The 17,075-nt window shown below is 48.8% G+C and overlaps 1 protein-coding gene across 1 annotated transcript in view; it reads left to right on the top strand.

Annotated features, from left to right (window-relative positions):
• The window catches only part of FBXO38 (F-box protein 38), a 154,037-nt gene that overhangs the window by 39,650 nt on the left and 97,312 nt on the right, over window positions 1–17,075 (top strand). The window contains exons 9-13 of the mRNA XM_075344640.1: window positions 1,515–1,645; window positions 1,810–1,980; window positions 9,172–9,314; window positions 11,602–11,836; window positions 12,745–12,861. Of these exons, the coding sequence (XP_075200755.1) occupies window positions 1,515–1,645; window positions 1,810–1,980; window positions 9,172–9,314; window positions 11,602–11,836; window positions 12,745–12,861 (797 nt within the window). The remainder of the gene's footprint in view (window positions 1–1,514; window positions 1,646–1,809; window positions 1,981–9,171; window positions 9,315–11,601; window positions 11,837–12,744; window positions 12,862–17,075) is intronic.

Here is a 17,075-nt window from a genome sequence, read left to right as displayed (position 1 = left end):
ATCCCAACAACGATCCAACCTGATAGGGATCGCTGGTAAGTTGCTAGGAGGTTGCTGGTGAGATGTCACACTGCGACGCTCCAGCGATCCCACCAGCAACCTGACCTGGCAGGGATCGCTGGAGCGTGGCTACACGAGTTGCTGGTGAGCTCACCAGCATCCAGTGTCCCAGCCCCCAGCCAGCAGCGCCACGTGGAAGATGCTGCACTTGGTAACTAAGGTAAATATCGGGTAACCAACCCTATATTTACCTTGGTTACCAGTGCACGCAGCTACACGTGCAGAGAGCAGGGAGCAGCGCACACCGCTTAGCGCTGGCTCCCTGCTCTCCTAATTACAGCACACATCGGGTTAATTACCCGATGTGTGCTGTAGCTACATGTGCACAGAGCAGGAGGCGGCACTGACAGTGAGAGCTGCGGAGGCTGGTAACGAAGGTAAATATCGGGTAACCAAGGACAGGGCTTCTTGGTTACCCGATGCTTACTGTGGTTACCAGCCTCCGCAGAAGCCGGCTCCTGCTGCCTGCACATTTTGTTGTTGTTGTCTCGCTGTCACACACAGCGATCTGTGCTTCCCAGCGGAACAGCAACAACTAAAAAATGGCCCAGGACATTCAGCAACAACCAACGACCTCACAGCAGGGGCCAGGTTGTTGCTGGATGTCACACTAAGCAACATCACTAGCAACATCGCTGTTACGTCACAAAAGTTGTTCGTTAGCAGCGATGTTGCTAGCGATGTTGCTTAGTGTGACGGGGCCTTTAGTTTCCCCAACCCCTGTGAAAAGGAAATTCCCTCCTGTTCTCAGTAATCTCTGCAGATACTGTGTAGTGATACTGAAGTCTGCTGTACTGTATCATTACAAACACTTCCAGATCTCATCTCACAGCAGTTTAGTGGAAATTGAGAGCTTAAAACACAGAATTGGAAGGGTATGCAGTGATACATAGCTTAGTTAGCTCTGCAGCTACTGTATAGAGATATAACTGAGCTATGTATCACTGCATACCCTTCCAATTCTATGTGTTTTCAGCTCTCAACTTCCCGCTAAACTGCTGTGAGATGAGATCTGGAAGTGTTTGTAATGATACATAGCTCTGCTGCTACTGTATAGAGATATATGTATCATTACAAACACGTTCAGATCTCATCTCACAGCAGTTTAGCGGGAAGATGAGAGCTGAAAAAACATAGAATTGGAAGAGTATGCAATGATACATAGCTCAGTTATATCTCTATACTCTATGCAGAGCTATGTATCATTGCAAACATTTCCAGATCTCATCTCGTATTATCAGGGTTTATTTGTTTAAGCCATAAGTTCTCAATTTTATTTTTGTTTTATACTGCAGCCTACTGTCAGATTGTGGTTGTCTGGACCTAGTTAATGCCACAAACTCTTTAGATTTGCCTCCGTTTACTTTTTTTTGTCTGTCTCTCCTCTTTCCCAGTAGAAGGGTATCAGTTTAGGCTTGCATTGATGATGTTGTCTTATCTGTTTTTCCATCAAGGTTACATGAAGTACGCATCCAACCTTCATTGACCAAAGATGGCGTTTTCTCGGCATTGAAGATGGCTGAGCTTGAGTTTCCACAGTTCGAAACTTTAAATTTGGGATATGTAGATGAATTTTTGTTACAATGTAGGTAAAGACTTAAAGAGCTGTATTGTTTACATATTACACTTGTGATCTTCCATCTTGTCTGTAATGATTGTGTTCCTGATGTCGCGGTGTCGAGGCTGCAGCTTGGAGACCTTCTTCTTTTCACCCTTTCGTAATGTGTTTTTAATATATTGTATTTACAGGTAAGATGACCAATGCAGATCTAATGAAGTACGGCTTGGCTGACGTGGCAGAGAATCCTGGCATTATCACTGATATCGGAATGAAAGCTGTAAATGAAGTCTTCTCTTGCATTAAATACTTAGTAATATACAACTGCCCCCACCTTCATAATCCCAAAAACTGGATCACAGGTACAGAAAATAAAAGATTAATATATTTTTAACAACTTTTTTTTTTCTTGGTCTGCCTTGCATATATTTACCTCTGCTAGTGGTCACTGTTCCTATAGTCTAGAATGTAATATTTACTAATGATATTCACTGAATTTGTGGAACCCAAAGGATGGAGGCGCCCAGCGCTGGGCGCAGTCAGGATGGAGGCGCCCAGCGCTGGGCGCAGTCAGGATGGATGGGCACAATAGTGTCTTTTGGTGCTATGCAGTGTTTTCCCATATGGGTTTGGCAGACTTGATGTAAATTTGGGCGAAGCATTGCTAAGCTGAGATGATATAATTTTATTTTTTTAAATTTTTAATAAAGGAAAAGTTTCTATCTCGTTATCCTACTCCAAATTCTAGACATATTACAGCAGATAATCACATGCAGTATACAACCAGTACTCGCCAGATATTCTTGCAGCTTCTTTAATAATTCTTTTGGCAACTGCTTGGACCAAATATTTTCTTCACTTTTCATCAGTTTTTGAGGGACATCCAGTTCTAAGTAATATCACCGTTGTGCCAAATTTAAATCAATGCTTGATGATCCTCCTATGGTATATCCATTTTTTTTTTTTGTCTCCTTCTCCAGAGTGATAATTTTTAACAATGAGATCCCTTTGCTGTGTTGTAAGCTTTTTTACTCACCATGGGTTTTGTTGTGAAATGAAACCATAGAAAGGTCGTTGAAATCCTACTAGAACAGCTAAACATTGTATGTTATTTATCAGAATCTCTGTCAATGGTGGCAGCTGGGTACTGACTATTGCTTAACATGAGTTTCAATGTGATTGTCTGATTCTTAACATATCCACATCCCCAAATAGAAGAAGTTAACACTTATTCAGCCACCTCATTTTAGTTGTTATTCTGATTGCAGCTTGTTTCTCAATGGCTTTGTACAGAATATAGGTGACCTTAAAGATGGGAAAAAAAAGTTCTGAAATGATTTTTCTTGGTATGATTTTTTTATATTATTTTTTCTTTATCGTTCCTATGGAAGACCCAGACCTTGGGTGTTTAGCTTCTGCCTCCGGAGGACACAGAAAGTACTACACTTAAAAGTGTAGCTCCTCCCTCTGAGCTTATACACCCCCTGGAGAACCAGATCTAGCCAGTTTATCGCTTTGTGTTCAGGAGGCATACATCCACACATGCATTCTCATCTGATTTCTTTGATTTTTGGAAAGCGTTTGAAGAAAAGCGGGTCCATGTCTGGACTCCCGGCATGTCCCTTCTCACCCCACTGTGTCGGCGGTGTTGTAAGGTTGATTCCTAGGCTGGAGCCTTACATGCCGTGCTCCTTCACCATCCCTCCTGGGCTTTGGCTTGAAGTGGGAGCCAGCACGGTCTCCATGCTTGGCAGGAGACCGGTCTCCATCCGCAGCCCTTCAGGACCCTGCTGGACTGGAGCACTCATCCCCAGGGACTTGGCCCTGCGTCTCAGCAAGCTAAGTACCTGAGACGTTTATATATTGGGGGTCCCTGTACATTATTGTTGTGGGAGAGTGTGCTTATTGTGTTTTTTGACATTTCCGGCGGGTTCTCTAGCTGTCGCCTGAGAACCGCGCCGATGGTGCCTGCGCGCCGGCCGTGCCGCTCAAATTTAGGCCCCGGCTCTGCCGGAGGCCTAGTTTCGGTTTCACTGCCCTTGCATGTCACTCATGCAGAGGGACAGGCTCGACTCCGCCCGGCGGCCGTTCAGCACAGGGGAGGGACACTCCCCACTGCAGTGTGTGTCCCCTCCCCTGTAGGTCTCTATGGCCCTCCAGATCCCGCTTCTCAAGCAAGTCCCGCCCCCTCCCTTCGCTCCGGCGGCCATTTTTTCAGCGTTCTCTCTGCGATCAGTCACATTGCAGCGCTGGTCTGCAGCATCTCTGCTGAGGTGCTGTGCTTGGGGGTCCGGGCTTCGGGATCTGGAGGGCACACAACACCGCTCCAGCGGTCCGGTAAGCCACAACCGGTCTCCGGTTGTGGACCTCTGTTTATACTCTCTGGGGTTCATTCTCTGGCAGAGCCCCCACTCCAGCAGCATGTCTCACATGAGGAGCAAGGCTCCAAAGCTGTATTCAGTATGCACTGCATGTAAGCTCCTGCTGCCTGAACCGAGCATATTCCCACATTATGATGCCTGCTCTAACCTGGCGGTGCCTCAGCCTGGAGTCTCACCCCCAGTGGTCTCTCAGGCTGCTCCTGCTCCTGTGGCTGAACCCCCGGCTTGGGTAGAATCCTTTTCTAGGTCTATCTCCCAGTCTTTTGCTGACTCCATGGGACTTCTGTCCAGGACTTTGCTGAACATGCATCAGCCCCCTTCACAGGGTGCCTCTGCTGCTAGGGATCTCTCAGGACCGGAGCTCACAGAGGATTTATCTGGTCCCAGACCCCGTCCTCCTAAGAAGAGACGCAGGGTTCCCTCTCCTTCCTCGTCTCGCGGCTCTGATTCAGTAGCTGACTCGCAGGATGAGGAGGATGCCTTTACAGGGGGCTCGGAGGCTACCTCCATGTACCCCATTGATCTGTCCGAAAGTGACTCAGATGTTAGTGACTTGATTGCTTCCATTAATTCTGTACTGGATCTCAATCCGCCAGTATCAGAGGAGCAACCCTCTCTGGCAGAAAAGCACCAGTTTACCTCGCCTAAGAAAGCAAAGAGTGTGTTCTTTAACCACTCCAGTTTTCAGGCCGCTGTGACCAAGCCCAGGGCCTGTCCTGACAAACGCTTCCCAAAGCGTGGTTCTGATGACCGCTTCCCCTTTCCACCTGAGGTGGTCAAAGAGTGGGCTCATTCCCCAAAGGTAGACCCTCCGGTGTCTAGGCTCTCGGCCCGGACCGTTGTGTCGGTGGCTGATGGCACCTCCCTTAAGGATTCCACTGACCGCCAGATTGACCTTCTGGCCAAATCCGTATATGAAGCGGCGGGGGCCTCGTTTTCCCCGGCTTTTGCAGCAGTGTGGGCTCTCAAAGCCATCTCTGCTTCTCTAGAGGAGATGCATTCCCTCGCCAGGGAATCTATGCCCGAATTGGTTCCCTTAACTTCCCAAGCTTCAGCTTTTTCATCTTATGCCATGTCTGCCATGCTGGAGGCTTCTAACCGCACTGCGGTGGCTTCGGCTAATTCCCTCGCTATCCGCAGGATCTTGTGGCTTCGAGAGTGGAAGGCAGATGCTGCTTCAAAGAAGTACCTTGCGGGGCTCCCTTTTTGCTGGGTCCCGGCTGTTTGGTGAACAGCTGAATGAAATTATTAAGGAAGCTACTGGCGGGAAGAGTACTTCCATGCCACAAACCAAAACCAGGAAACCTGTCCAGGGTAGGAATCAGTTGAGGTTTCATTCCTTTCGTTCCTCCAACTGGTCGTCCTCTAAGCCCTCTGCCTCGTCCACTAGCTCAGCCAAGGACCAGAAATCCAACTGGCGCCCAAAAGCGCATCTACAGAAGACCCCAGGAGGTGCTGCCGCTAAGGCAGCCTCCTCGTGACTATCTGTCCGCGCCAGCAACGTCCTTAGTCGGTGGCAGGCTCTCCCACTTTGGTGACGCGTGGTTTCAACACGTCTCCGATCAGTGGGTAAGGGATATAATCTCCCACGGCTACAGGATAGAATTCTCTTCCAGCCCGCCAAACAGATTTTTTCTCTCAACTCCCCCCTGCTCCAAGGCCGCCGTCTTCTCACAGGCCGTGGCATCCCTGCAGGCAAGCGGAGTGATTGTACCAGTTCCCACTCGGGAACGGTTCAGAGGTTTCTACTCAAATCTCTTCCTAGTTCCCAAAAGGGACGGTTCCTTCCGGCCCATCCTGGATCTCAAGCTTCTCAACAAGCATGTTCAGGTGCGGCACTTTCGCATGGAGTCTCTGCGATCAGTCATTGCCTCAATGACCCAAGAAGATTTCCTGGCGTCCATTGACATCAGAGATGCCTATCTGCATGTGCCAATTGCAGTTTCTCACCAGTGTTGGCTACGTTTTGCAATCTGAGAAGATCATTTCCAATTTGTGGCTCTTCCTTTCGGGTTGGCTACAGCTCCTCGGGTATTCACCAAGGTCATGGCAGCAGTGATTGCGGTCCTGCACCTACAGGGGTTGGCAGTGATTCCTTACCTGGACGACCTTCTAGTCAAGGCGTCATCCAGCGCAGACTGTCAGCGGAGTGTCTCGCTCACTCTCGCCACTCTAGCCCAGTTCGGGTGGCTTGTCAATCTTCCCAAATCCACTCTGACTCCGACCCAGAGTCTCACGTACCTAGGGATGCAGTTCGAGACTTTGCCGGCACTTGTGAAGTTGCCATTAGTCAAACAGCAGTCCCTCCAAATGACGGTGCGCTCTCTGCTGAGACCCCGCCGTTATTCCCTCAGGCGCTTGATGCAGGTGCTGGGTCAAATGGTGGCGTCAATGGAGGCTGTTCCCTTTGCCCAGTTCCATCTGCGTCCCCTGCAGCTAGACATTCTCCACTGTTGGGACAAGCGGCCTTCCTCCTTGCACAGGTTGGTGGCTCTGTCGCCACAGACCAGGAGCTCTCTTCAGTGGTGGCTTCGGCCCCTCTCTCTGTTCCAGGGGCGCTCCTTCCTGGCCCCGTCCTGGGTGATTCTCACCACGGATGCCAGCCTCTCCGGCTGGGGAGCGGTATATCTCCACCACAGAGCACAGGGCAACTTGGACTCCGTCCGAGTCAGCCCTTTCAATCAATGTGCTGGAAACCAGAGCTGTGCTTCTAGCTCTCCTAGCCTTTCACCACCTGTTGGCGGGCAGGCACATTCGAGTCCAGTCAGACAACGCGACAGCGGTTGCCTACATCAATCATCAAGGCGGGACATGCAGCCGCCTGGCAATGTTGGAGGTCCAACGCATTCTTCAATGGGCGGAGGACTCAAAGTCCACCATATCCGCAGTCCACATCCCAGGCGTAGAAAACTGGGAGGCAGATTATCTCAGCCGTCAATCCGTGGAGAGTGGCGAGTGGTCCCTGCACCCGGCAGTGTTTCAGTCAATCTGCCGCAAGTGGGGCACTCCACACGTGGATCTAATGGCATCCCGTCACAACAACAAAGTTCCGGTTTACGTGGCTCGCTCCCACGATCCTCAGGCCTTCGCCGCAGACGCTCTGGTTCAAGACTGGTCCCAGTTTCGTCTGTCCTACGTGTTTCCCCCTCTAGCGCTCTTGCCCAGAGTCCTGTGCAAGATCAGAATGGAGGGTCGTCGAGTCATCCTCATTGCACCGGACTGGCCCAGGCGAGCTTGGTACCCAGACCTGCTCCATCTGTCCGTAGAGGTGCTCCCGGACTGTTCAGACCTTCTCTCGCAAGGTCCGTTTTTCCGCCTGAATTCTGCGGCTCTCAAATTGATGGCGTGGCTCTTGAGTCCTGGATTTTGACGGCTTCTGGTATTCCTCCTGAAGTCATCTCCACTATGACTCGGGCCCGTAAGTCTTCCTCTGCCAAGATCTATCACAGAACTTGGAAAATTTTCCTGTCCTGGTGTCGCTCTTCCGGCCATCCTCCTTGGCCATTCTCCTTGCCGACCCTTCTGTCCTTTCTACAGTCCGGTCTGCAGCTAGGACTGTCCCTCAACTCTCTCAAGGGACAAGTCTCAGCTCTATCAGTGCTGTTCCAGCGGCATCTCGCTTGGCTGGCTCAGGTCCGCACCTTCATGCAAGGCGCGTCTCACATCATACCGCCTTACCGGCGGCCCTTAGATCCCTGGGACCTTAATTTGGTTCTCACGGTTTTGCAGAAACCCCCCTTTGAGCCCCTTAGGGAGGTTTCTTTGTTTCGTCTTTCACAGAAAGTGGCCTTTCTGGGGGCCATAACTTCCCTCAGGAGAGTCTCTGATTTGGCTGCTCTCTCTTCGGAGTCACCTTTTTTGGTTTTTCATCAAGACAAGGTGGTTCTCCGTCCGACTCCGGACTTTCTTCCTAAGGTGGTCTCTCCTTTCCACCTTAACCAGGACATTACCCTACCTTCCTTTTTGTCCGGCTCCTGTTCATCGCTTTGAAAAAGCGTTGCATACTCTGGATCTGGTGCGTGCTCTCCGGATCTATGTGTCTCGCATCGCTGCTCTTAGGCGGTGCACTTCTCTTTTTGTGCTAACCACAGGTCGGCGCAAGGGCCTCTCTGCTTCTAAGCCGACCTTAGCCCGTTGGATTAGGTCGACCATTTCGGATGCCTACCAGTGCACTCAGGTGCCTCCCCCGCCGGGGATCAAGGCACATTCGACCAGAGCTGTCGGTGCCTCTTGGGCTTTCAGGCACCAGGCTACGGCTCAGCAAGTCTGTCAGGCTGCCACTTGGACTAGCCTGCATACCTTTTCGAAGCACTACCAAGTGCATGCTCCTGCTTCGGCAGATGTGAGCTTGGGCAGACGCATCCTTCAGGCGGCTGTCGCCCATTTGTGTGAAGTTAGGCTCCGCCTACTTCTTAGTTTTTCTGTTTATTTCCCACCCATGGACTGCTTTGAGACGTCCCATGGTCTGGGTCTCCCATAGGAACGATAAAGAAAAAGAATTTTGTTTACTTACCGTAAATTCTTTTTCTTATAGTTCCGTATTGGGAGACCCAGCTTCCTCCATGTTGCCTGTTGGCAATTTCTTGTTCCGCGTGTTATCACCGGCTGTTGTCGTGGACAGAGTCTCCGGTTGTTCCGGTTCTTACTCTGTTTTACTTGTGGGTGGCTATTCTCCTTCAGCTTTTGCACTAAACTGGCTAGATCTGGTTCTCCAGGGGGTGTATAAGCTCAGAGGGAGGAGCTACACTTTTGAGTGTAGTACTTTGTGTGTCCTCCGGAGGCAGAAGCTAAACACCCATGGTCTGGGTCTCCCAATACGGAACTATAAGAAAAAGAATTTACGGTAAGTAAACAAAATTTCTCTTTTTTTTTTTTTTTTTTTTTTGTTACATGAATATATCCAATGCTTACGTTTTATATTGGTGGTATGAAAAGAGGCTATGGTAAGCTGGAAGGGTGTGTATGTAACGCCATCAGTTTACATGTATTGCTGTTCCTATTTGCACATTTTGATTATTTTGGACAACTCTTGTAATCCATTCGCTATCCAATTGTACTTGCTTACAGAAGCCAGCTTTGGTCCATTGTAGTAAAATGCATATATAACAGCTTTACATTACAGTTACAGTCTGTAGTAAGCACATTGTTCTTGTTTTTTCTGTTCCTTTGCAGATCACTCACGGTGGAACCGGTTAGTTGATCTTAGCTTGGTGCGTTGTCATGCCATTAAGCTGGAATCCTTCAGTCAGTTTGTTGAGCTCCTACCCAGTTTAGAATTTATCTCATTGGACCAGATGTTTCGGGAACCCCCAAAGGTTAGTTCTTGGGATACGTGACATGTAAATTTTGCTAAGTGCTGCAGGTCTTTGATATAACCAGACAAGTCATTTTTACTATTAGATCCTTGTAGTATGTATATTTATTCCTTTTAATGGCTGCCATCCAGATGAAAGGATTACAGATATCAGACATTGTGTCACTGAGGGACACTAATCCATTTATGTTGCTCAATATATTAAGTAGCGTTTAGATGAGCAATTCTTGGCTTGTTGACAAGTGCGATTAACTTTATACAAGTTGATCGGCGCTCGTTTACACAAGCCAACAAGTACTGATGGGAACAGAACGGTCTTTCATGTAATCATTGTGTTCCTATACATCATCATGTTGTCAGTAGCACAATCACTGTTGGGGTACATGTGCACACAGTTTTGTTTCTTGAGCAAAAAAATGCACCCTCTGGCCGCGGAAAAGCACCCTCTGGCCAAAAAAACGCATGGGTTTTTGGTGCATTATGCCGCAATTTGGTGCGTTTTTGCGCCTGAATTTTTGCCCATGCGGCTTTTTTATTATAATCAATGGAAAAAACACAGAAATGAAGTGACATGCTGCATATTTTTTCTGCACCCAAAACTGCAGGCAAAAAAAGAAGCAATGTGCCTTTCGGATTTCTCATAGACTTTACTGGGAAAGGTCATTCTTACATTTTAGGACCACAAACTGCACCCAGAACTGCACCAAAAAAAGCAGTGTGAGCACAGACTTATGTTGATTTTTATTCTATTATAAATGGTCCGATCAACCAACGAACAAGTGTTTTGCTCAAATTGGGTGATCTCCAGCATGTTTGCTTGGGCCGTTAATAGAAAACATCTTGAATACTTTCACTGATTTGTGACTGGTTTAAGTGCAGTTTTTGACATGTATTGAGAAACCTTTTAGTTGCTACTTACTGCTTTTGCAATGTAATAGAAACTCCTACTAATGGCTAAGAAGCCTGTTTCCACTGTATGTGGTAGAATGGAAGGCCATTCCGAGGCACCTGACTGCCAGGGTAACACAGCGCCACCTTGCAGTCACATTGTGAATAGGGCTGATGGGGTGACACGGAGCTCTGTATAACCTTCATATGTGTTAAGGCCCCGTCACACTAAGCAACATCGCTGCTAACGAACAACTTTTGTGATGTAACAGCGATGTTGCTAGCAATGTCGCTGTGTGTGACATCCAGCAACAACCTGGCCCCTGCTGTGAGGTCGTTGGTTGTTGCTGAATGTCCTGGGCCATTTTTTAGTTGTTGCTGTCCCGCTGTGAAGCACAGATCGCTGTGTGTGACAGCAACAACTGAATGTGCAGGCAGCAGGAGCCGGCTTCTGCGGACACTGGTAACCACAGTAAACATCGGGTAACCAAGAAGCCCTGTCCTTGGTTACCCGATATTTACCTTCGTTACCAGCCTCCTCCGTTCTCACTGTCAGTGCCGGCTCCTGCTTCTTGCACGTGTAGCAGAGTACACATCGGGTAATTAACCCCATGTGTACTGTAGCTAGGAGAGCAGGGAGCCAGCGCTAAGCATTATGCGCTGCTCCCTGCTCTGTGCACATTTAGCTGCAGCACACATCGGGTAATTAACCCGATGTGTGCTGTAACTAGGAGAGCAAGGAGTCAGCGCTCAGTGTGCGCTGCTCCCTGCTCTCTGCACGTGTAGCTGCGTGCGCTGGTAACCAAGGTAAATATCGGGTTGGTTACCCGATATTTACCTTAGTTACCAAGCGCAGCATCTTCCACACAGCGCTGCTGGCTGGGGGCTGGGACACTGGTTGCTGGTGAGCTCACCAGCAACTCGTGTAGCCACGCTCCAGCGATCCCTGCCAGGTCAGGTTGCTGGTGGGATCGCTGGAGCGTCGCAGTGTGACATCTCACCAGCAACCTCCTAGCAACTTACCAGCGATCCCTATCAGGTTGGATCGTTGTTGGGATCGCTGGTAAGTTGTTTAGTGTGACTGGGCCTTTAGATGTGAGATGCAGACGTCTCAATTAATTGCAGAATTTTGGAGTAAACAGCCAGGATAGTACATAGCTGCCATCCTGACAGTTGAAGCAGGAGCCCAACTGTAAGTAGTAGTCGACTCACTCGGCAGATGGTTGGAGCAGATCTCCTGTGCCCACTTCATTCCTGCACCATATATGTTTATCCTAGTATAGTGAAGTTACTTTCACCATGAAATACAGGGGTGCAGGTAGGGGTTAAAATGTCTGCATTAGATCTATTGTACTGAATTTTAAAGGGTGCATATCCTGACTCTTTCTGTGTGTCACTAGGGTTGTGCTCGTGTAGGTCTTAGTGCTGGAACAGGTATTGGAGTGTCCTCGGCCCTGGTGAGTAATCAGAACTCCAACAATGAGAATGAAAATAACAACAACCACCAGAACAACAACCTGCAACACAATAATCAACAGCCGCAAAATATTCCACCACCACCACATGAGGAGGGAAATGAGGATCCTGATGTCAGAGCAGAGAACCATGTGGAGGAACAGCATATAGCTGCAGAAGGTGAGACTTACCTTTGTGTTAATAAGCAAGACACTGTCTAATATAATATACCACAAGAGAATTGGCAACTGTTCACTTCTGTCAGCAGGTTTTTGCTATGTAAGCTGAAGCCAGCATGATGCAAGAGCGAACAAAGAAAATTTCAGGGCTGCCTGTGTTGTCACAGTCCAATCAGTTCTTTATTTGCAATGTTTAAGCAGCAAGACCCTTATCATTGCAGGACTACAAAGTCACGCCTCCCTTCTGTGATTGACACCTCACTGTCAATATACAATCCCTATAAAGAGCCTGGTGCGGGCAGGACAGCTCTCTCAGCTCTGTTCCATGGCTAAATCTAAAAATTCTGATTGTGTCAGAACAGCTGCAGCGAGTAATCTAAGTGATACATCATTAGATTCAGGATCTCTTTGCCTAAGTCATGCTGTTCTCAGATGAGGTAACAAAAACCTGCTGACAGATTCCCTTTAAAGGGATTTTACCTAATTACGGTATGTCCACCTCTGAAACGTTCAGCCATGTTGACAGCTCAGGTCCCTGTCTGACGGCCGCTGTCGGTGATGAGATAGCTACAAATGGGGGACTTTCTCCATCGCCTGTTTATTCTCTCAATGTAAATCTTAGCTATTTTAACTATTATGGAAATGAGGGTGAAACAAAAACAATAACATGCTAGGAAACCCTTAACAGGCAGTAATTCACATTACAACAGCCGGGCAGCTGCACATAGAAAACCATTAACATAGACCTCCTGTGACCATGTTATGAAATCATTTTTTATATTTTTTATTTTTTAAACAAGTTTATAATCTTGGGCCAAGATAAGGAAGGACACATCTGTATGTAGAATGAATTCCCTTGCATGTTTGCTGTGATTGGTCACATGCATTCACCATGTTCTTACTTTTTAGCCCTAAATGACATGGAAGATGTTCCACAAGATGAAGTTAGACCAGCTGTGCAGGAAAATGAAGCTGCAGACCCAGATTTAGCCGTTATACCGGTGGATGCAGATGAGGAACGAGCAGGTTGTGCTTATACAGTATCCTGATGATTTTCATGGATTCTCAATTTTCCTCTATGATGACTGTTCACTTGTGTTATGCTGGGTTCAATGTCAAACATGAAGCGCTTTGATGAAAACTAACAATTCCATAAATTTAACCCCTTAACGACCACAAGCAGCTTACAGAGATCGGCGCACATGTCAGCTGTTTTTTACAGCTGAGATGTGTGTCTGCCAGACACGAGCAGAATCCTTATCCGCCTGTGCCTTTTTAACTCCTTAAATAACACTGTCAATATGTGACCACCATTATAATGGCATCGGCGGTGAACATTTATTCACTGGCCAATACCGGAAGTCACGTGACGTGATCACATGACTTCCGGTTGTTGTCATGGTAGCACAGAGTCATGTGATGACGTCTGTAGCTCACATGAATTACTTCCTGCCTCACACAGCCGAGAGCTGGGTAAGACAGGTTAGGAGCATGTCTGCTGTTCACAGCTGTGTAGCTGTGATCAGCAGATATGGCAGACCGATCAAACTGCTGATCCATATAGCCCCCTAGGGGACCTAGTAAAATTAAAAAAAAAAGTAAAAAAAACCCCTAAAAGTTCAAATTACCCCCCCCTTTCGACCCATTAAAAATTAAAGGGTTAACAAAACAAAAAATATACACACATTTGGTATCTCCGCATTCAGAAATGCCCGATCTATCAATTAATCTGATCGGAAAATGGCGTATCGGCAAAAACATCCAAATGCCAAAGAAGGGAATTTTGTTTACTTACCGTAAATTCCTTTTCTTCTAGCTCCAATTGGGAGACCCAGACAGTGGGTGTATAGCTACTGCCCTCTGGAGGCCGCACAAAGAACTACACTTAAAAGTGTAAGGCCCCTCCCCTTCTGGCTATACACCCTCCCGTAGGAGTACAGATTCCTCAGTTTTAGTACCAAAGCAAGAAGGAGGAAAGCCAATAACAGTTTCAAAAACAAATTCAATCCGATAACACGATCGGAGAACTTAAGAAACAACATGAACAACATGTGCACCCGAAAACGAAACCCTAAGAACAAATAGGGCGGGTGCTGGGTCTCCCAATTGGAGCTAGAAGAAAAGGAATTTACGGTAAGTAAACAAAATTCCCTTCTTCTTTTTCGCTCCTAATTGGGAGACCCAGACAGTGGGACGTCCAAAAGCAGTCCCTGGGTGGGTAAAAAGATACCACATGAACGGGCTGTCAGACAGCCTCTTCCTACAGGTGGGCCACCGCCGCCTGAAGGACCTGTCTACCTAGGCTGGCATCTGCCGAAGCGTAGGTATGCACTTGATAGTGTTTGGTAAACGTGTGCAGACTCGACCAGGTAGCCGCTTGGCACACTTGCTGAGCCGTAGCCTGATGCCGCAATGCCCAGGACGCACCCACGGCTCTGGTAGAATGGGCCTTCAGTCCAGATGGAATCGGAAGCCCAGCAGAACGGTATGTGTGAAGAATTGGTTCCTTGATCCACCGCGCCAGGGTGGATTTGGAAGCTTGCGATCCCTTATGCTGACCAGCGACTAGGACAAAGAGCGCATCAGAACGGCGTAGAGCCGCCGTGCGAGAAATGTAAATCCTGAGTGCTCTCACCAGGTCCAACAGATGTAAACCCTTTTCAAATTGGTGAACTGGATGCGGACACAAAGATGGCAAAGTGATATCCTGATTGAGATGAAAGGAAGAAACCACCTTGGGAGAAAACTCTGGAATTGGACGCAGTACTACCTTGTCTTGGTGAAACACCAGGAAGGGAGATTTGCAAGATAACGCCGCTAGCTCGGACACTCTTCGAAGAGACGTGACCGCCACAAGAAAAACTACCTTTTGTGAAAGCCGAGAAAGGGGAACCTCTTTCAAAGGCTCGAAAGGCGGCTTCTGGAGAGCAATGAGAACCTTGTTCAGATCCCAGGGTTCCAATGGCCGTCTGTAAGGAGGAACGATATGACAAACTCCTTGGAGAAACGTGCGTACTTTAGAAAGCCGTGCCAAGCGCTTCTGAAAGAATACGGATAGCGCGGAGACTTGACCCTTAAGAGAGCTAAGCGACAAACCTTTTTCCAACCCAGACTGCAGGAAGGAAAGAAAAATTGGCAATGCAAATGGCCAGGGAGAAAACCCTTGAGCCAAGCACCACGCTAAGAATATCTTCCACGTTCTGTGATAGATCTTAGCTGAGGATGGTTTTCTAGCCTGTCTCATTGTGGCAACAACCTCATGAGATAAACCTGAGGCCGCTAGGATCCAGGACTCAATGGCCACACAGTCAGGTTCAGGGCCGCAGAATTCAGATGGAAAAACGGCCCTTGAGACAGCAAATCTGGACGGTCTGGTAGTGTCCACGGTTGGCCTACCGTGAGATGCCACAGATCCGGGTACCACGACCTTCTTGGCCAATCTGGAGCGACGAGTATGGCTCGCTGGCAGTCGGACCTGATTTTCCGGAGAACTCTGGGTAACAATGCTAGAGGTGGGAACACATAGGGGAGTCGGAATTGCGACCAATCCTGAACCAAGGCGTCTGCCGCCAGTGCTCGGTGATCGTGAGACCGTGCCATGAAAACTGGGACCTTGTTGTTGTGCCGTGACGCCATCAGATCGACGTCCGGCGTCCCCCAGCGGCAACAGATCTGCTGAAACACGTCCGGGCTTGAAAAGCTTGGCGACTGCGTGTTCCCCCTTGGTGGTTGATGTACGCCACCGCCGTGGAATTGTCCGACTGAATCCGAATCTGCTTGCCTTCCAGCCATTGTTGGAAGGCTCGCAGGGCAAGATAGATTGCTCTGATTTCCAGAACATTGATCTGCAGGGTGGACTCTTCCAGAGTCCACATCCCCTGAGCCCTGTGGTGGAGATACACCGCTCCCCACCCTGATAGGCTCGCATCCGTCGTGACCACTGCCCAGGACGGGGGAAGGAACGACTTTCCCTGTGACAATGAGGTGGGGAGAAGCCACCAACGCAGAGAGTCCTTGGCAGTCTGAGAGAGGGAGACAGTCCTGTCGAGGGACGTCGATTTCCCGTCCCATTGGCGTAGAATGTCCCATTGTAGAGGGCGCAGATGAAACTGCGCGAACGGGACTGCCTCCATTGCTGCTACCATCTTTCCTAGGAAATGCATGAGGCGCCTCAGTGAGTGCGACTGGCTCTGAAGGAGAGATTGCACTCCAGTCCGTAGCGAGCACTGCTTGTCCAGTGGAAGCTTCACTATCGCTGAGAGAGTATGAAACTCCATGCCAAGATAAGTCAGAGATTGGGTCGGGGTTAGATGAGACTTTGGAAAGTTGATAATCCACCCGAAACTCTGGAGAGTGTCTAGTGCCACCTTCAGACTGTGTTGGCATGCCTCTTGAGAGGGTGCCTTTATAAGCAGGTCGTCTAGATACGGGATGACCGAGTGACCCTGCGAGTGCAGAACAGCTACTACTGCTGCCATGACTTTGGTGAAGACCCGGGGGGCTGTTGCCAGACCGAAAGGTAACGCTACGAACTGCAGGTGTTCGTCGTGTATGACGAAGCGTAGGAAACGCTGATGCTCTGGTGCGATCGGCACGTGGAGATACGCATCTTTGATATCTATTGATGCTAGAAAATCTCCTTGAGACATTGAGGCTATGACGGAGCGTAGGGATTCCATCCGGAACCTCCTGACTTTTACGTGTCTGTTGAGCAACTTTAGATCCAGGACGGGCCGATACGATCCGTCCTTTTTTGGGACCACAAACAGATTGGAGTAAAAACCGTGACCTTGTTCCTGAAGAGGGACGGAGGTCACCACTCCTTCCGCCTTTAGAGCGGCCACCGCCTGCAACAGAGCATCGGCTCGGTCTGGTGGTGGAGAAGTTCTGAAGAAACGAGTTGGCGGACGAGAACTGAACTCTATCCTGTACCCGTGAGACAGAATATCCCTCACCCAACGGTCTTTGACGTGTGACAGCCAGATGTCGCCAAAGTGGGAAAGCCTCCCACCGACCGCGGGTGTGGGAATCGGAGACCGCAAGTCAGGAGGACGCCGTCTTGGCAACGGTTCCTCCGGCTGTCCTTTTTGGGCGTGACTGAGACCTCCAAGAATCTGAGCGTCTCTGGTCTTTTTGAGTCTTTTTTGACGAGGCGAATTGGGACCTGCCCGGTCCTTGAAAGGACCGATAACCAGACTGACCCTTTCTCTGTTGGGGTCTGTTTTGTCTGTGTTGCGGTA

The sequence above is a fragment of the Anomaloglossus baeobatrachus genome, chromosome 4 (assembly GCF_048569485.1).
Source record: "Anomaloglossus baeobatrachus isolate aAnoBae1 chromosome 4, aAnoBae1.hap1, whole genome shotgun sequence".
Lineage (NCBI taxonomy): Eukaryota > Metazoa > Chordata > Amphibia > Anura > Aromobatidae > Anomaloglossus > Anomaloglossus baeobatrachus.
Note: the sequence above shows the minus strand (reverse complement) of the source record. Positions and strands in the feature narration are given on the sequence as shown.